This window comes from Sceloporus undulatus, chromosome 4, assembly GCF_019175285.1.
Source record: "Sceloporus undulatus isolate JIND9_A2432 ecotype Alabama chromosome 4, SceUnd_v1.1, whole genome shotgun sequence".
Taxonomy (NCBI): domain Eukaryota; kingdom Metazoa; phylum Chordata; class Lepidosauria; order Squamata; family Phrynosomatidae; genus Sceloporus; species Sceloporus undulatus.
In genome coordinates, this window is record NC_056525.1 from 128,647,038 (window position 1) to 128,668,460 (window position 21,423).

At 41.6% G+C, this 21,423-nt stretch overlaps 1 protein-coding gene across 2 annotated transcripts in view; it reads right to left on the reverse strand.

Moving 5' to 3' along the window:
- Positions 1-21,423, reverse strand: part of LOC121927534 (dimethylaniline monooxygenase [N-oxide-forming] 3-like) — an 81,729-nt gene that overhangs the window by 36,363 nt on the left and 23,943 nt on the right. For both annotated transcript variants that reach the window (XM_042461219.1, XM_042461218.1), the window contains exons 4-5: positions 8,557-8,719; positions 2,798-2,940 (exon numbers count right to left, since the gene is read on the reverse strand). In XM_042461219.1, coding sequence (XP_042317153.1) covers positions 2,798-2,940; positions 8,557-8,719 — 306 coding nt within the window. The remainder of the gene's footprint in view (positions 1-2,797; positions 2,941-8,556; positions 8,720-21,423) is intronic.

The following is a 21,423-nucleotide window of genomic DNA, read 5'->3' on the forward strand; positions in this document are numbered from 1 at the left end:
CATTAGATAGAGATACACAGCTGATGAAAGCTGATGCAGTTTTAATAGACCCTTGGAGAGTTCTCACACAATCACTAAAGACTACATATTTTCCTACTGTTCATAAGTCTTATTCTTGCGTTGACCATATATTTATATCTAGATCCAAAATGGGATTTATATGAGAGTTATACTAGAGAAAACCAGGAAATGTCATGTGATAAACATCAGGCATTTCCTGGTTTTCTATAGTTTAATTCTCATTAAAATCCCATTTACCCCCTAGTGTGATAAAGCAGATGGAGATTTAACTGCTCCGCACCTTCAAAATAATAATAATTTTAAAAAATTAAAAAATTGAAGTCACTATTAAAGATGCCATCAAGAATTTCTTCAGGGAAAATGATTCCAGTAGCATGTCACAAGTACAGTTATGGGATACCCTGAAGGCAGTCTCTTAATTCAGGAAGACTCTAAGCAAAAAGGATTAAGGGAAGGCATAGATCTCTTCACTTACAGGAAATAGAAATGTTATCATAAGCTTTTTCAAGACCAAGTGATATATTGCTCTCTGCTGAAGAACAAGGCAGAAATTGAAGACCTAAACCTACAAAAGATCCAGACTACATTATACTATACTACTATACTACATTGATCTCTTTTGGAAAAGCGGGCTATAAATAAACAGCATTATTATTATTATTATTATTATTATTATTATTCAAAAGCTCATTTTTATGACTATAATAATAAAAACTTGAAGCTACTCACCAGAATGGCAGAGAATGTTAGACCATAGAGTGATCTCAACTATTACAATGCCTCTGGAGATCTAAAATCTCACCCAATGATATTGTGAAGTCATTTCAGACCTTTTATACCTCTCTCTACTCTAAAGAATCAGTTTCCTCAGATATGCTGGAATCTTTTCTCAAATGAATCCAAATTAAAAAATGGTCAGATCCCCATGCAGCCTTGTTGAACAAACCTATTTCTAAATTAGAACTTATTCATTCTGTAAAATTGGGGAAATCACCAGGGCTGGACAGCTTTTCAGGTGAATTTTATGTTACTTTGTAAAAAAAACTATCCCCTCATCTATTGAAATTGTTTAATGAGGGCCTTAGTCAGAGTTTATGCCCCCAAATGTGGGGTACCTCTAGAATAATTCTGTTCCCCAAAAGAAAGGATCACACTCCACCTGTCTCAGCATTTAGACCCATTCCACTTATTAATCAGGATGCTAAACTGTTCACAGCTGTACTAGCCCATAGAAACTTTCATTATGCCAACCTGAAAAATATCAGATGCCATTTGTAGAGTATTAGAAGTCATTTACAGTGCACCCGCATTTTACGCGGGCATGCCATATGCGGCTTTGAGCTTATATGCTCAAGCCACGGGGAGCGCACAGGGTGCAAGGGGTGGCACGTTCCATTCAGATGAATGGGGCGCGTGCCCGTGGCACGCTGCCACACCACCGCTCCGCTGCACACACAAGCCCCATTCAAGTGAATGGGGCTCCAGCATAGGCGAAATTCTTCTTACGCAGGGGGGTCCGGAACGGATCCCCCATGTAAGGCAAGTGTCCACTGTATTATTATTCTTACTCAGGGACTCCAATGGTGATGATGTCCCTTGATGGATTGAAAGTGTTTGATCACTTGAACTGGCAAATACCTGTTTGGAGTGCTTCGGGAAATGAAGTTAAAATTCACAATTTATAATGGCTCAGAAACAATCATTATGGTTAATAAATTGACCTCAGAGTATATTTCTTTAGAAAGAGGGACAAAACAAGGTTAGCCTCTTTTGCCACTTCTTTTTACCATAACCACTGAAACTTTGGACAATCTTATCCGACATAACCCTAACATATATGGTCCAAGAATTGGAGGACAAATTCATAAGTTAAATCTTTTCACAGATGTCTTTTTTTTTTTTTAGAACACCCTCACTGCTCTTTTGCAGAACTGAAAAATATCGTGGACTCCTTTGATAATTTTGCAAAGCTGCATATCAACTACACAAAGTCAAAACTTCTGTGTTTCAATAGTTCCCTAACTACCAGAATTCACTACAACAGTTAACAAACCTGCAATTATATCCATCAGGCTTTATATACCTTGGTATATATTTGACTAAAGATATTAACTATCTTACCTTATGAAATTATAATAATATTACTAGATGGATTACTTCCAAGTTAAGAGACTGGAAACATTTAAATTCATCTATGTTAGGGAGAATTGCTTTGATGAAAACATTCCTAGTTCCCCATCTTTTTTATTATATCAAGTAATTCCTATGGTCCCTTCAATACTGTGATTTTAAAAATGCAAGGGTTGGCTAATGCTTATATCTTTGGTAACAAACAACCACATTTGCATCAATATGTTAGCCATCTTTCCACCAACATGAGTGGGCTGGATATACCTGAACACTGACTTTACTTTTCAGCTTTTCAATTAGGCCAAGCAATTCCTTTAGTGAATAAAAATAAAAAAATCTTGTGGGTTGACATGGAACTGTATAAGGCCAATGAGCCAGAAATGTATTTCCTCTGCTTTAGCTCAGTATGCTTGGAACAAATTTCTGACTTCCTGTAAGGTACATAATCTGATTGAATTGTAACTCCATACTTCATAATTATTAATTCCTCTCATTACTATAGGTGTAATGCCATCTAAATCAAACATGTTTAAGTCCCTTTAGGGGAAAATACAACCTAGCTCCCACCGAGATAAATGAGGCTGAAAACTGCTTAATAAGGGATGGATTGTGTTAATGATTAAGGCCAACAATGACTTGTAAGTACCTGTGAGGCAATGTTACTGAGCTCCACAGCAATGTCACAGCCAGAGTTCCCAAGGCCAATAACCAAAACCTTCTTCCCCTTGAACTTTTCAGGTCCTTTGTATACCCGGCTGTGGAAGAAATTACCTTTAAACTTCTCTAAGCCTGTATGGAAAAGTGGAGAGAAAACAAACATATATCTGAATGTTTAAAAGACAGAAATTTAGTTCTGTTAGAATTTAGAACGTTAAAAAGAAAAATTTAGTAGAAATTTGGCATTGTGAAGTTTGATTATCAACCACATTACCGCACTACACTCTCCTTCTGTTGCATTCTGAGGCTTGTAGTTCAATGAGGCCTAAGAGCTCTTTGGCTGAGAATTCTAAATGGCCCTCTCTCAACTGCAAAACCCAGTAAAATGAACTGGGTATGACTAAATACTGGAGATTATTGCACTGCCTGTTCCCGTACTTTCCTCCTGAGCTAGGTGTGGGATGTAAAATTTTAAATGTCGATTTTATCACACACCTCCATGGTCAGGCAGGAGGCATCCTGTACCCGATACAGACTTCTCTCTCACTTTTTGAAAGAATGGGATTTTCCCATTGTTTGCAAGGTGCGGGAGAAGTCAGGATTGGATGCGGAATGCCTCCTGCCTGGGCATAGGGGTGTGCAATCAAATCCGCATTTAAAAGTTGTAACAGTGACCAAATTATCAATGGGGAATTTAATTAGCTCAAGGTCACAAGAAGAGGCCTGTTACTACACCTCAGGAATCACCCCTTCAATCTGTATACCAGGAACTAGAAATCCAGAAATGAGGCAGAGGCTCTAAGTACAATCAATGTCTCTTTTATTGGAAACACGGATTCAAACCCACACAGGCACATACACACATGCATTCATACAAGACTCAGGAAGTAACGTGTTAGATGTGGGATAGATAATAGGCTTTTCTTATTGTAATACTCACCTGATGTAGAGGTTCTATCTTGGGAAGTCCAATTTATGTGAGGATTTGTAAGTCTGCTTAATATTTAAGGCTTAGCAAACCAGGTCAGAGTGACTCTGACTTCAAACTGACATAGATTTTGGCTGCAAAATGACTTGAAAGCAGCTGGTGACTGACCTAAGAAAGGCACATCCCTAAATTTAGGAGACCTTTTAAAGGTTTAACAGGGTCTCTAGACAAAGGGCAATCAGTCTTCTAATGAAACTGTTTGAAGTGTATTTCACATCTTAGGTCCATGTTTTGATCTCACCAAATGTTTCTGCTAGAGTAGTGACCCAAATGGCTATGCAAATACCATTCCTTTGATTCAAATGGCTCCCTCTCAATCACAAAGAGAAACACTTCCTTAAGTCATCTGCCTGATAGCAGCTTTAAGGCAGGTCCTCCCATGATCTCATCCATTTCCAGAGCTGGGAAAGGAAATTCGTTTACATATCAAAACCCATGGCTCCCCCTTGTTTCTGTGGGAACCTGTTATTTAGATCCCATGCTAGGGCCATATAGCTACTCAGGTCAAGATGCACTGTTGATATCAAGATGCAGGTCAGAGCCTATCATTTAGATATATTAAAAGGTGCAGATCAATGCCTATCAAAGTTTACAGCCCGTGCCTCGCTTGGGAGGAAAGGATGAGAAAGGGCAATGCGGATAATCTCCTATGTCTCGAATAGTCATTTTTGTGATTTCCCCCCCACAGGTACCACTCTTATGGCCTTTTCAAATTAACAATTATAGTGCTCCAATTCCACTTTAACTGCTATAGTTCCTGGAGTTTGTAGTTTAGGGAGGTCTTTTAAAATTCTGGCAGAGTGCTCCCGTACCTCACAAAACTACAAACCCCAGAATTCCAAAGGATGCCACCATGGATGTTAAAGTGGAATATAGCACTTTATCTGGGTAGTATGTCATACTTCTTTGCCTTTCCTTCATGTTGTTAGCCTAATGAGAACATTAGCTGTTGCCTAGAAGAAAAAACTGATCCTTTCAAATGCCTCACACACATTGGCTTATGCCTGCACTGAGGTCCCTCCAAACCAACTGAATGATAACAGAAGCAACATCTGACACAAAATGCAGGCCTCTGACTCTGTCCCTTTACTTGTCCTGTATGATTTTTAACATCTTCTGCTTGATGAAGCCATTGTAAATTCAAAAGCTTGTATGTATTTTATGCTTGTGGTTGGCCAATTGCTCTTCTATTGATTTTCTTTTCTTTTGCTATATGTCCAACATGGCTATCCCTGAATGTTTTTCCTGGATTTGAAGATACCAAACAAGAATGATACTAAACAAGAGGGGACCAAGGAGAGAGACTTAATTCTTTGAAGTTTTTACCTCCAAAAAAGGTAAAACTGCAGATCACTTGGCAGCCTGTTGCAAAGAATTTGCACAACACTTTGCAGATAAAGTCACTCAGATCCGCTCTGACTTGGGTGCTGTAGTTGATACAGAGCCAGTGGATGTAACTTTGGCACCTGTCTGTGCAGTGTTAATGAATACTTTTCAATTTGTGCAGCCTCATAATGTGGATAGGATCATTGGCAAGGTGAAAGCCATTACATGTCACTTAGACCCTTGTCTATCAAACAGGCCAGAGGAGAACTGGCAGGGTGAGTGAAGGAGGTAGTAGTCATTGCCTCCCTACAACAAGGCAGAGTTCATTCTTGCCTAAAGGAGGCAATTGTGAGGCCTTTTTTAAAAACACCATCCCTCAATCCTGCTATAATGAATAATTATCGGCAAGTGTCCAATCTGCCATTTTTGGACAAGCTAGTGGAACATGTGGTGGCTTCCCAACTCCAGGGGTTTCTGGATGAAATGGAAAATCTAGATCTGTTTCAATCTGGTATCACATCTGGCTATGGAACAGAGACAGCCTTGTTTGGTGGATGACCTATGCATGGAACTGGACAGAGGGAGTGTGTCCATATTGGTTCTACTAGACCTCTCAGTGGCTTTCGATACCATTAACCATGATATCCTTCTGGGCCAACTCTCTGAGATGGAGCTTGGAGGTATTGTTTTACAGTGGCTCCATTCCTTCCTGGAGGGGAGAACCCAGAAGGTGGTGCTGGGGGGGGGGGCTCCTGCTTGACTCCCTGGCCATTGTTCTGTGGGGTCCCTCAGGGTTCTGTGTTGTCCTCTATGCTATTTAACATATACATGAAATCACTGGGAGAGGTCATCCAGAGTTTTGGGGTGAGGTGCCATCAATATGCAGATGACACCCAACTCTACAACTCGTTTCCATCTTAATCCAAGGAGGCTGTCCTGATCCTAAACCAGGGTCTGCCATCAGTAATGGACTGGGTAAGGGCAAACAAATTGTAACTTAATCCAGACAAGGCAGAGGTGCACCTGGTCAGGAAATAGGGATCCAGTCTGTGTTAGATGGGATTACACTCCCCCTGAAGACACAGATTCGTAGTTTGGATGTACAGTGTGCTCACGTCATAAGCAGGTGCACTATACTCAGCTTCCAGCTTACGCACAAGCCGCACACCAATCAAAGCATGCAGTCCATTGTTTTAATGGGGTGTGAGTATATGCAGATTTCCCCTTACGTGGGGGATCCACTGTACTCTTGAACTCTCTGCAGTGTCCAAGAGTGCATGTTTAAAACTTGTACAACAGCTGTGCCCGTTCCTTGAAATACTGGATCTGACCTTGGTGATATATGCCTTGCTTATATTCTGTTTGGACTACGGTAACATGCTCTACTTGGGGCTCCCTTTGGAGAGTATTTGGAAACTTCAGCTGGTCCAAAGAGCCACAGCCAGGGTGTTAACTGGGGCAGGTTACAGAGACCACACAATGCTCTGTTGAAACAGCTCCACTAGCTGCCAGTTTGTTTCCAGGCACAATTCAAAGTGCTAGATATGACCTATAAAGTCCTATATGGTTCTGGCCCAGGCTATTTGGCAGACCATATCTCTATTTATGAACCAGACCAGGCTCTGTGAACCTCAGAAGAGGCCCTTCTCTCCATCCCACTTCCATCACAAGCACGGGTGATGGAGACAGAAGAGAGGGCCTTCTCCATGGCTGATTCTAGACTCTGGAACTCCCTGCCCAGGGAGTCCAGAAAGGCCCCTTTCTTTTTATCTTTCTGCTGGCAGGCTAAGACCTACCTGTTTAAGAAGGCTTTTAAAAGACAGTTTTTCAAGCATGGGATGGCACTGTATTGTTTTAAAATATTTTTAACATTATTATGTTTTTATTGTATTTTAATTGTATTTAATGTGTAACTTGTTTTAATATTGTAATAATTTTATATTTTAATGTACTATTTTTGTATGCTTTTAATTGTATTGTTTTTTTTAATGTTGTGAGCCACCTTGAGTCCCAGTTTTGGGAAATTATTATGTATAAATAAATAAATAAAATAATTTATTTCATTCCAGCAGGCCTATCCACCCAATCTGTTATAACAGAGTTAGAAATACTCCACCTCTATTTGTAATGATATGTATTTTAAATGATGATTTAGTCAATACATTGTATTGGTAATGGTATATTGTTTTATTGAGTGTATTTTATATGACATTGTAGTTTTAATCTTGTATTTGTTGTTTTTATTGTTGTAATCCCACCTCGATCCTCAGGGAGAGGCGGGAAATAAAAATTATTATTATTATTATTATTATTATTATTATTATTATTAATCATAATCATAATAATACTTTATCTTTTCAACTATAATGTGCTGAAATTTACCTATACAGCACCTAAACATTTTCCCTGTGTATCACTACAGACACTTCTTGAGAAATTCATTGTTTTCTACCTAAGAAAGAGACAGTTAGCTTCATACAGGACAGCTTGGGTCTCAAGAGGAGTTACTTTACTGCTGCTAGTGGACTATACATTTTAATGTTCTTTATCTCAGTCTCCATATAGACAAGGAGTTGCCTTTGCCTGCATAGTGATTCCTCAAAATCAACTGAACTACAACAAAATGTAACACCATCACTTTTCCTCTCCTGTATGATTTTTAAACAATTCCATTGATGTAGCCTAAAATTGGGCTTTTTGAGCTGATTCTTCACACTGTTGCATCATATTCAACATTGTCTACTAGGACTCCTAGATCCCTTTCACATGTAGTCTTGTTAAGCCAGGTGTCCCCCATCCTATATCTAAGTATTTCAAAAAAAATTCTGCCTAAGTTCAGTACCTTACATTTCTCCCTGTTGAATTTCATTTTCTTAGTTTTGGACCAACTTTCTATTCTATTAAGGTCATTTTGAATTTTGATCCTGTCTTCCAGGGTATTTGCTACTCCTCCTAATTTGGTGTCATCTACAAATTTGATATGCATGCCCTTTATTCTATCAAGTTATTGATAAAAATGTTGGATAGCCCTGGACGCAGGACAGAATCTTGTGGCACCTCACTGGTCACTTCTCTTCATGATCTGCCTTTGGGTTCAGTTAGTCAACCAAGTCCAAATCCATGTAACAGTAGCATTGTCTGGCCCATAGTTTACTAGCTTTTTTGCAAGAATATCGTGGAGAACTTTGTCAGAGGCCTTTTAGTCACTAGGTGGAAGCCAGCCACCTAGTAACTAAAACGGTGCTGCAAGCTAAATATAGATTGAAATAAAATAAAATTAATCAATCCATTTTAAAAACCAAATAACCTTGAAGTTCAGACTCTGTTGGTACTTTTAGTATTAACGCTTTCAGTGTCTAGATTGCACAGTTTTATATCAACTGCAGAGACAGACAGATATACTATATTTTATTATTATAAAAGAAGCCACTTACCAGGGAAGCTGTCAACTGGAATATTTGGATAAATATGATGTCCAGAGCAAATCATAACAGCATCAAATACAGTTGATTCCACCTTGCCATCTTTCTCTGTTATGACATCCCATTGTCCAGTCATAGGGAAATCAGGGCACTTCTTGATTTTGCTCACAAGAGTCTTTGGAAAAGTGTTCAAGAAAGTTTTTCACTATTGTTCAGGGTCCAATCAAAATTGACACATTTATTGTAATTAATGTAAAAATTAAAGATATTGTGGAATCTTGTGACCCTCCAGATGTTTGTAGACTGCAACTCGCATCAGAAGAAGCCAGCACAGCTGGGAGTCACAGTTCCAACAGCATCTGGAGGGCCACATCATCCCACTCTGGCCTAAAATATTTTGTGAATGGAACTGGGTTTTAACAAAAGAGCTATCAACACAATACTATGCAAGTTTCATTGGAAAAAATCTAACTCTATTTAAAGGAATTTACTGCAGTGTGTACTTAGGACTGCACACTCTGAAAGTTTCTGTAGATGCTGTGAATGTTTCCTGAATGGGCATTTCACTTGCAGGGTGCTGCTTTTAGGGCTGAATTACATTTTGTGCTATTATATATGTCTTTAGAGTTGATTAAAACACAAAGAATCAGCCCCCCCTGGTGTGTGTGTGTGTGAGAGAGAGAGAGAGAGAGAGAGAGAATGATCAAGACTATTGCTTCTCTGGAACAACAAGTGAAGGTGAGCTTGTATTTAAGGCTGATTGTTCAACTGAAGCCATTTGGGGGTTTGATTGTGTGTTTTTGTGTGTTGAGGACCAAGTTTCTGGTGAGAAGAAGTGGGTCACAAACTTCCTTGAGGTCTGACCAGGCAAACCACATCTCAATATAGTTGCTGCCTCAATCTTTAGAGCTCAGCAAAGTGGAAGATTTTTCCCCCCAATATGAGCATTTCATGGGGGAGTTTGAGGGGAGGCCTCGAGTGCTATGTTCTATTCTATGGATGGTGAGGAACTAACATGGATAATGAGGGAGCTTTCACAGTGCTTGCAACATATATGCCATGTTTGTTTTCTTGCCAGAGATTCTGAGGGCTATATCTGAAGCAAGTGCAAATTGGTTGTCCAGTAAAAAAGAAAGTTTAGTAGCTTAAGGCCCCTGCATATACATGCTGACTTGTCAGGGAAGATGAAACTTTTCTAAAAAGTGCAGGAAGAGCAAGACAGAAGCGATTCCCCTTGGGATGGGGTAAATGATAAAAGGTCCTCCCTTTTTCTTAGATGTCCTACATTTTGGGCTGAGTTTTGTCCTGCAGTTGTCCTACACAGTTTAGTCTCAAATTTGTTCCACATTTTGTCCCTGGTAATAGTGGACAATTATGGCAACCCTAGGTAAATCCCAAACACAAGAGGCATATATGTGAACAACATGACACATAAAAGAAGCTTATCAGGAACCACACTGCAGTTTTGGGGCATGACAATTGATTCCAAATTCTCCCCTTAGCAATTGTGAGGCACAGGGAAAACAACCTCAGAAAATGACCTGAGGCAGGGTGTCAGGTTTCCTCTGAATGAAACAACTCCTGCCTATTCCCAGAGGAAAGGAGTCATGTGCAGACCTAATAAGATGCCTTGAGCAGTGTGCTGCCTCCAAGACCAATATCCATGATGTAACAGTGAATTTGATAGGACTCATCTTGCCCATCAACTATTGTCCCATTCTTCTGATACATTTGGGAACAAATGATATTGCGAGAAACAGCCTTGAAGTTATTATGAGGGACTATGAGGCTCTAGATAGGCAACTGAAGGATTTTGAGCACAGGTTGTCATTTCATCGCTCCTTCCTGTTGAAGAACATGGCCCGGGAACAGCTAGAAGACTATTTTAAATGGACAACTGGCTCTGTAGCTGATGCTATCAGGAAGGATTTGGCTTCTTGGACCTTAGTCTGCACTTTCATGAAGAAAGACTACTGGCAAGAGATGGGTTGCACATCACAGTGGTTGATAAAAATATATTTGCTAAGATTTTCACAGACCTGGCCAGGTTTAAACTGAGTTATAAGGAGTAGAGAGACAATAGATGTTATCACATGGGAGGAATGTCTCTCAATTTCAAAAGAAAAGAAAGTAGTGCCAATTCAGAAATGAACACAAGTATGTAGATGGTTATCACACCACAGAAGAACATAGCGCCCATGCCAAAGCCAAAATAGTGCAAATGCAAAACAAGTTATCATATGGGTACGTACCCTTCATAGTCTAGAATTCAAATTAGCATCCCTACACATGCACATGAGGGCAGAATCGGATCGTGACCTTTTTACGCTTCCGGTGGGGCTTTCCTCTGGTTCCCGTGGTTTTGCCTTGTTTCACATTATTTGTTCATTCATTACCCTTTATTTCACGTTACTTAGGCAATTCATGTTATTTGTTCATTCATTACCGCTTATTTCATGTTATTTAGGCAGTTCACCAATTCAAAACCAGTCCAAAGCATCCTTGTACTTGGTTTGAGCAATGAACTATGATTCTAGAAGGCAGGGATCGAATGCCATTGGGTGACCTGGTGCAAGTCACACTCTGTCAGCCTCCTTAGAAAATGGCAATGGCAAACTCCATCTGAATAAACCTGCCAAGGGAGGGAGAGAGCTTCCAGTTTCGCTGAGGAGGCGCTCGGTGGTGCGAGACGATGTTCTGCACCACAAACTCTCAACTGCTGTAATCCTATTAACAAAAGGATACCCCCAACCGGGGAGATTTTGGGTACAAGGGCCTGTTAGAGACCCCGCGTCCCTCCTGACAGAGGTGGATCCCTAAGAGGAAAATCCGAAGAAGGAGGAATGGGAGTCGAAGGGCGTCTGGTACAGTAGTTGTTGCCGAAAGGCACCGGCTGACTCAGCAAACTTTACTTTGGTTTTGAGAAGATGAAAGCAGCTTTTTTTTTGTTTGCTGAGTTACGGACTAAGTTCTCAGCAATATCCCCAATTCAGTGAGAGTACAACAAAAGGTAACCTTGAAGGGTAAAAAAGCTGAAGAGTTTATATTTACTTAACAATAGAAACACCAAAGGACACTTGAGAGGAGTTTCGGGGAATGTCAAGAATTAAATATTCAAGGCTCTCCATACAAGATACTTTGAATTGCTGACACTCTAAGCTGTAAAGAAGAAATCCCAAAAGACTTGTTTGTGGATACTTAACAGACTTTGATCTGTGTTGCCTTTGTTTTGGAAATTGGAGAGGAAGAAAAGCTGAATGTGCTGGCATGTTTGTTGAATGGCTGCAGTGTTAATTAGATCTGAATTAGTTTAGAAGTATTTAAGTATTTAAGCTGGCAGCCTGAGTTTGAAGGAACAAAAATATATTTCATAGACTTGGCAAAATTAGGATATTTGATAAAATATTGAAGAAATTGGAAGGTTAATGATCACAAAGGATGGGACTAGACTAATTAAGAGCAGCTGTAATCTATTACAAGCTGATACACTGTGGACAGCTGGTGAATTGAAAGGACCGTAAAACTAAAGGCTTAAAGAAATATAAGAAAGGAAACAAGAATAGAACAAAGGAGGAGGTTTCGCTATTGGAATGAACTAAATTAAAACAAAGTTAAAATAAAATTAAAGACAACACCTGGAAGTAAAATTTGTGGCCAGATACTGAGGAAGAGGAAAATTGACAGGAGATATATTAGAAGGAATCCAAGTCTGAGGACTGATTACTAAAGAATATATTTGAGAAGGATCTTGTCTGCATAACTGAGGCGGGTTATAGACCGCCCATTTGGGGCGGTCTGCACCTGCCCCTTCCCCCGGTGTATCGGGGCCTCAGCGTGCAGAGTGGCAGCCGCTGAGGCCCCGATCCGCCGCTTTTCAGGCTGTGGAGAAGCAGCAAAATGCCGCTTCCCCACAGCCTGAAAAGGGGTGTCCTTGGGGCTTCAAGCCGCTTCAAGCCCCAAGGACACCTTGCGGCGGCGGGGAGAAGGAGAAAGGGGCCGCTTGGCCCCTTTCTCCATTGCTTCGCTGGTCGCAGCCGTCTGAAGGCTGTGCCCAGCGAAGCAAAGCGCCACTGCAAACCAGGAAGGAGCTCCGAAACGGAGCTCCTTCCTGGTCCGCGGAAAGGGAGCCCTAGGCGCCATGGCGCAGACCAACAACATCACATCCGCGCCACCCCGTGTAGAGGCGGCACGGTCATGATGTCGTCATGGTGGCCCCCATGTGGAAGGGGGCGCCATTTTGTACGGACTCAGTCCGTACTAGGGTTAGGGGTGTGTGGAAGCACCGCACCTTCCTAACCCTAGTACAGACTGAGTCCGTACTTTAATGGCAGTTTGTAACCCGCCCGTGATTTACTGGGAACGGAATTATTGAAACACTGCAACTGTTGAATCTTGTAACTGTATAACTTGAAGTTTGTATATTTGGAAATTGTTGGGAATGGAATTTCTGAAACATTGTAACTGCTAAATCCTGTAACTGTATAAAGTGAAGTAAAAGAGAAAGCGAAAGATAGGAAAAACTTTAGGCAATTAGCAGGTGAATGCAAACCAGAAGTATGGCAGTGAGAAGAGGATCAATGGGACAAGCAGATATTTCTGCTTTGATATTGCAAGAGTTGAGGGAATTTAAGAAATTTTTTAAGAAAGAGATAAGGGATGAACTGAAATTTATGAGAAATGAGATAAGGGAAGACATGCAGAAAGAAATAGATGGATTAGGGGGGGAAATTGATAATTTAACAAAAGAATTTTCAGGAATCAAAGTGGAGATAGAGGAGGTACTAGAAAGGACTGAAAACCTAGAAAACAGAAGAGTTAGAGAATGTTCAGCAAAGAGAATAGCAAAGTACCCTTTTACAGGAGGTAAGATATAGGGAAAAAGCTATTAAGATCTGAGGTCTTAAAGAAGAAAAAGATGAGAAGCTATATGAAAAAAATTATACCAATATTGGCAAATTATATTGAAATTGAGGATGATTTAATGGAAGCTTAAGTTGATGAGTCAGTTCAAAAATAGCAAGAGAAAATAAACTGGATAGAGATATTACTGTTTGTTTTACGAGTTCACGGATGAGAGAATTAATTCTGCAAAGAAATTATGAAAAAAGCTTATTATGGAAGATAGGATTATTGAGATCTATAAGGATTTACCATTGCAAATAATCAGGAAAAGGCAGGAATACAAGTTCTTGATGGCATTGTTACAGAAAAATAGAATATTTTACAGATGGGAGAAGATTGAAGGAGTAATATTTAATTACAATCAAAAAAGATATAAAATAATAACAGTAGAGCAAGCAAAAACTTTCTATGAAAAGCTAAACAGGGAAAACAGGGAACAAGAACAAGAAAGGAATAAAAAGGAAGAGGAAGGTACCCTCAGACAAAGAGAAGAAAAGACTCAAAAGAAAAGGGAGAGAAGGATAAACAAGAAGCGAAGGTGATAATTACTGATACTCAGGGGAACAAAGGGGCGACCCCAGAAGGGGTTGAATAGCCTGTTGAGAGTAGTTTGCTGAGAGATCTGTAGGAGATAAAAACAAACACTTAAGGAAATTAGAAAAGGAAAATGGGATTTAAAATTATTTCATGGAATGTAAAAGGAATAAGCCAAGAAAGAAAAAGAAAACATGTAATGCATTATTTAGAGAAAAATAATTTTGATGTGCTCTGCTTGCAAGAAACCAAGACAAGGGATGGAGATGTAAAATACCTGAGAAATAATAAACTGGTATCTTTATTTTGTGCAACAGAAAACAAAAGAAAAAGAGGGGTTGCAATCTTTGTAAATAAAAAATATGAAGCAAAACTGCTAAACAAGGATAAAAAATGGAAGATTTATTTGTGTGGTGATTTGGATAGAAAATGTAAAATATGTGATATTAAATATTTATGGGCCATTAGAAAAGAAAGAACTCTTCTATAAAAATTTAGCTGAGACTATAAGAGAAGTGGATAATGATAACTTAATCTTGACAAGAGATTTTAATGGTGTTATAGACCCACAGAGGGACAGGAAATCCCCCCCCCAAAAAAAGATCAAAAAACATAAGGGAAGACTACCAAAAAGCTTTTTTTGATTTAAAAGAAGAATTTAATTTAATAGATGTCTGGTCACAGTGTTATGGGGATAAAGAAGGGTATACTTTTTATTCAGATGTACATCATTCTTTTTCAAGATTAGACATGTTCTTGGTGGCTTATTCAAATGAAAAATATGGAAATGTGGCCGAGAACAATCTCGGATCACAATATGATAGAGCTGGAATTGAACTTGACTAGATATAAAAATCTTGGATGGAGATTAAATGAAAAAATACTAGAGGATGAAAATTTTGTAAATAAAATGAAGGAAGAATTAACAATGATCTTTAAAGAAAATAGTTGAAAAGAGACTAAAATGAAAGTGGTGTGGGATGCGAGTAAGGCTTTTGTAAGGGGGTTATTATACAAAGAACGACGGAGGTAAAAAGAAAAGAGAGACAATTAAAAGAAAAAATTAAAAATGAACTAAAAGTCAAAGAACAAGAATTGCAAAGATCAAAAGGAAATAAGAAAATAATTAATGAAATAAAACTCTTAAACGAAAAATTGGGAAGAAAAATAATAGAAGAGATAGCTATAAAACTAAGACAAATAAAAAAAACCAATTTGAAAATGCAAATAAAATCAGCAGATGGATGGGTAACAGACTAAAGAAAGAAAGAGAGAAAAAGATGATAACAAAAATTAATCAAAATAATACAATCATAACAGAACAAGCGAATATTAAGAATACTTTTGTTAAGTATTTTAAAATTTTATTTCAGGAAAATATTGAACAAGCAACATCAGAAGAACAATTAAAGAAAATAATTAATAAGCATAATGAAATAAAATTACAACAGGAACAAAAAGAAATGTTAAATGCTGTTATAACATCAGAAGAAATACAGAATGCAATAAGAAATTTAAAGAATGGGAAATCTCCAGGAGAAGATGACTTAACAGCAAAATATTATAAAATATTTAAGACAGAATTACAAGACCCCATGAGAAAAACATATAACTTAATTCAACAAGAAGGAAAACCAGAATCTTGGGGGAAAACTATCATCTCATTAATACCAAAGGAAGGTAAAGATGAGCAAATAGTAAGTAACTTTAGACCCATTGCTTTAATGAATAATGATTATAAAATCTTTGCATTTATAATGGCTAACAGGTTTAAAAATATAATGAAAGATCAAATAGTACAGGAACCCAAGAGTGAGCAGAAAAGAACAACTAGGAACCAACTGGTCTCAGATGTTTCTACACTAATGCACAGAGCATGGGAAATAAACTATATGTACTTGGACTCTTAACACAGCCAGAAAAATATCCCACTGTTACTTGGTGGGATAAGTTTCACGGTTGGAACATAGTAATGGAAGGGTATAAATGATTCCAAAGAAATAGACTAAAGAGGAAAGGAGGAGCAGTAACGTTAAATGTCAAGCATATGTACACCTACGAGGAGAACCATGACTTAAGAGCATGGAAAACAGATTGAGAGCATTTGGGTAAAGATTAAAAGGGAGAAAAATAATCATGCTATTACTGTGGGGGGTCTACTATAGACACCCCCCCCTCCAAGAAATATTAAAGATTTGGATGATACCATCTTAGATGAAATAACCATTCACAAGGGAAACATACAATAGTAATGGGAGACTTCAACTACCCTAATATTTGAAGGAAGTCAAACTCAGTCAAGAATATAAAGTCCAACTAATTCCTCACTTGCCTTCCATTGTCCAGAAGGTGGAAGATGCAACAAGGGGACTGATTATTTTGGCTATGATCCTTAGCAACAAGGAATGAAAGTAGTGGAATCCCTGGGTGGGAGTGTCCATATTGCCTTAAAAATATTAGTTTGCAGATATTATCTGTTGATAATGTGAGGCAGTGAAAATTCTTCAGGAATTCTTGAAGAATAGGAGAGGTCCAAACAAACTGTAAAGAGCCAGCATGGCATAGTGGTTTGAGTGTTGGACTATAGCTCTAGAGACCGTGGTTCGAATTCCTGCTCGGACACAGAAACCCATTAGGTGACCTTAGGCAAGTCACATTTTCTCCGCCTCAGAGGAGGCAAAGCCAAACACACTCTGAACAAATTTGCAAAGAAAACCCTGTCATAGTTTTGCCTTTGGGTCTCCATAAGCAGGAAATAGCATGAAGGCACACAACAGTAACAAATGGAAGAAGGCTCAAGTTTGTTTTCTGCTGCTTCTGAGACTAGGACACAGAGCAATGGATTCAAACTACAGGAAAAGAGATTCCACCTCACCATTAGGAAAAACCTCCTGCTGCAAGAACTGTTTGACAGTGTAATATGCTGTGTCAGAGGACTTTATCACACAGTGACCTATGTCACATCTCAAAAATGGTTAAAGTGCAGTCACTTCAGAAAAACAAGCCCATTTGCTAATGGTTATCACATGCAAGAGCACAACAAGGGTTTAAAGGCACAGTATTTTCGAATTTGGCTATCAGATGGGTAAGGACAAATCCCCATTGCTTGCTTAGAAATATCTGTTCTGAGCATGCTCCAAACTGTCACTTCCACAAATGCCTCACCCACATGCTGCAGGGAGGGAGGGGAAATCAGGGAGGGAAGCCTCTTTGCCCCAAAAGCACCAAAAGCTCTGTCTGAGGAAGGAAGACAAACTCCATCAAACCACAAAGACACACAGCTACACACAAGAGTCATATGAGTCCTATTTCCTCTGAGGCTGAGGGAGTGTGACTTTTTCAAGGTCACCCAGTGGGTTTCATGACCAAGCAGGGTCCCTGTCTTCCATCCATCCATCCATCCATCCATGTCTGTCTGTCTGTCTGTCATCCATCTTTCTCTCTGTGTGTTATCTATCTATGTCATCCATCTTTCTCTGTGTGTGTAATCCATCCATCCATCCATCCATCTATCTATCTATCTATCTAGCTGTCTATCTATCTAGCTAGCTAGCTATCCACTTACCTCTCTCTCTCTGCCATCTATCTATCTATCTATCTATCCACTTACCTATATCTCTCTGTGACATCTATCTATCTATCTATCTATCTATCTATCTATCTATCTATCTATCTATCTATCTATCTATCTAATCTATCTATCTATCTATCTGTGCACTTACCTCTCTCTCTCTCTCTCTCTCTCTCTCTCTCTCTGTCAGTCAGAGAGGGTCCATAAACTTTCCTGGTTCCAGAGAGCGTGAGCCTCCCAGATGCCCTCCTTTTCCAGGACATGTCCTCCATTTCTCCTTCCTGTCCAGAAGGACTTCCAAAATGCTCTCTCTCTTCCTTTGCAAGCTCCAAAACCAGACACACACAAGAGAGAGAGAGAGAGAGAGAGAGAGAGAGAGAGAGAAGGAGGAGGAGGAGGAGGAGGAGGAGGAGGAGGCTGGGGCCAGAAGCCTGCCTAATTCCATGTCCTCCTTTTCCAGGGCATGTCCTCCTTTACTCCCAAAGGCTTTCTCTCGGCCTTCTCCCAGGAGAAAGCAGCAAAGAGGAGGAAAGCCAGGTGTGTGTGTCCCTTTAAATTCTCCTTCTTTGGCCAAAAAAGGCATCCTGGGAAACGAAGTCATTGGAGGCTTCCATTCTACATGGCCGGCATTACGTGAAAGGAGTCAGTTTGCAGGCAAAAGGGACTCGTAACTACAGTAGTTTTGCAAATTTACTTTCTCCTCATTGACCTCCCATTCACCCTAGATTCCCTGCGTACTGGCTGCTGCGTCATGTAGAAAACAGCTGCATATTTGCCCTTGAACCCTGAATGACCCTGCATTGCCCCCACTTTAACCTTCCAATTTTGCCCTGTGTGATAACATCCAGAGTGTAGTGCATTCTCCTTCTTTGAAGGTTTTTAAACAGAGGCTGGATGGCCGTCTGTTTGGGGTGCTTTGATTGTGTGTTCCTGCATGGCAAGAAGTTGGACTGGATGGTCCTTGTGGTCTCTTCCAAGCAAAGATTCTACCAAGCATAATGTAGGAATGCATGGGTTTCTAAAATACAAGTGTAGCGAAGGGATACCCTTAAGAGAGAGGGCTGAAGGGGCTAATGAGGGTCAGGTGGAGGAGGAGGGGCGAGAGGCGGTTAGCAGAAGGAGGAGCCAGGCCTGGGGGAATAAGAGGAGGTGAGAGGCGAACGGGGAGAGGAGCATGTGGCGGAAGAGGAGGACGGGGAGTTGCGGTCGGAGAAGGGAGAGAGGAGGTAAAAAGAAAACCCATACGGGACGGGAGCCCGGCTATATTACAGACTCGGTCGGGTGCTCGGCGGAAAGGGCCTCACGAGGAGGTTGGCCTCACGAGGAGGTTTGCCTACGAGACCCTCGAGTAGAGGGAGACTTCCCCTTTCCGGACGCCGAGAGTTGGGCTAGCCCACAGGGACAGGTGGACTTCTTTGGAGGGTGCTTGGTGGGACCCCAAGGGGAGCAGTGGCAGACGGGCCCTGAGCCACGGGGGAAGGAGAAGGCCGACTTGGAGCCTTTGGAAAAGTATTCCGAGGACGCCCCTCGTCGCGGAGTCAGGAGGCGGGGAAGACCCCTGAGTGAAAGACTGTGTTGGGACAGACGGGGACTTATAGTTTTCACGCAGGCCTGAGGGCCGCTGTTGGTGTTGGGCTTTTGCGGGACGGTTGAAGCACTGTTATTAAAGTTTGTTTCACTTGCAACGTGCCCGAAAGTTGTTGCTTGCCCTAAAAGAGGGGAGGAGCCAGGAGGAGATGCTCATTATGCAACCAGCTGCACCAGCCCCGCCACACTGGTGGAGATGCGGGCACCGCCCCTAGGGCGGGGCCAAGACCGACGCGGAGCAACTCTTCTGTGGTTTGCAGAGCAACAGCAACTCCTCTTACAGCAGGTGGCAGCTCAACACTCGCAAACTTTGGAGCAAGTTGTGTAGCGCCCAACAAGTAGCGCAGGAGAGGCTGGTGACAAGTTAGCAGACCTATGGTGATCCAGTTCTACGCGAGGGGCCGAAGGACAGGAGAGGGGGCACATGGACAGTGGGCTTGAATCCCCTGAAGCTAATGAAAATGGGGCCCCAGGATGATTGGAGGCTTTCCTGAATACATTTGAGCGGGTGGCCTTGGCGGCTCAGTGACCCCAGGAACAATGGGCCCTAATCTTGACTCCCTGTCTGACGGGTCCAGCTCAAGCGGCGGTAGACACCATGGCGGTGGAGGATGCGCTGTGCTACCAGAAAGTAAAGGAGACCATCCTACAGACATTGAATATATCAGAGGAAACGTACCGCTTGCGGTTGAGGGATCTCCGATGGAAGCCTGGCTGCATCCTAGAACTCTTGGACAGAAGATACGTGCTAGTGGGATGCGATGGCTGAAACCCGCGGAGAGGACGGCCCTAGAAGTGGCGGGCGAGGTTGTGTTGGTGGAACAATTTGTAGGTTCCCTGCCCGTAACTGGGTCAAATGTCATAGGCCTAAAGATTTGGAAACTGCAGTAACCCTGATGGAGGCTTTTACGATGGCTGAGGAGAGTGAAGGGGCCCGTCACGCCGAGGGGTGGAAGGCTTCCAGTGAGAGGGAGGAAAAGTGGGCCGGGTTGGGCGAGGCCTGCCGAGGCTGTAGCTTCTGCACCGCGCCACGAGAAGAACCGGGACCAGCAAAAAGTAGAAGGTGCGACGGGGGTCCTGTCCCGGAGGGGACTCCCAAGGGAACGTCGCGACGACGGTGGTCTGCTATACTTGCGGACAGGAAGGGCACGTACGTGAGACAGGATTGCCCGGTGATGGAGTGCTCCTGGGCAGATACCTGGAAGCGACCCAAGTAAGTAAAAAACTTTCAAGGGCAAGGTTGGTGAAAATAGGGTGAATGGACAGAAAGGGAGGCGTTAGTGGATTCAGGTGTGCAGTCAGACCCTAGTGAGAGAAGTGCCTGAGGAGAGGGGAGCGCCGTGGTTAATGTGAGATGTGTACATGGGACTTAAAGCCAAACAAAGCGGTGTGGCCCAAGTAGAAGTGGCGGGTCAAAAACGACGGTTAAGAGTGGTGGTACCATCCTGGGAGGGGGCTCTTTGGGAGAGAGAGACTGGCTGGGTTGGAGACATCTATTAATGGAGGAAGAAGTGTTAGAGGGAGAGTCTCAGGGGCGTTAACACTGGATATTGCAGGAGTTAAGAGAGCTCAGCTGGTCGCGTGGCAACAAGATGACCTTCTCTTAGGAGGCGCTACGAAGAGCCCAGGTACTCGCGGGGGGGATGGGGCGCGGTTTGAATTAAGAGAAGATCTGGTATATCGGGTCCCTCCGCACCGAGGCGAGGAAGACCCAGAGCCACATTTATTAGTTCCACAGGCTTTGAAGCCGAGGTAATATGGGTAGCCCACGAGATCCCTATGGCTGGGCATCTGGGGGTGGAAAAACAACTCAAAGAGTGATTCAGAGATTTTTTTGGCCTGGAGTGTTTGCAGAAGTAAAAGCGTTCTGTAATTCCTGTCCGCAGTGTCAGCTATTTCAGGGAAAGGAGCCCCAGGTGGCCCATTGATGCCTATGTCTATCATTGAGGAGCCTTGCTCGAATTGCTATGGATTTAGTGGACCCCTAGAGCCCGCGGCGGGGGGCTATCGCTACCTGCTAGTGGTAGTGGTTGTGCTACCAGGTATCCTGAGGCTGTTCCCTGCGATCAATACAGGCTCCCCGATTTGCACGGAATTGATGAAGATTTTTTCGAGGTAGGTTTCCCGAGGGAATTTTAACGGATCAAGGCACTAGCTTGTGTGTCAGGTCCTTAGGAACATGTGGGAGATGCTGGGGGTAAAACCCTTAAGACTTCAATTTACCACCCTCAGGCCAAAGGGATGGTGGAGAGATTTAATAGAACCTTGAAAGGGATGTTAAAAAA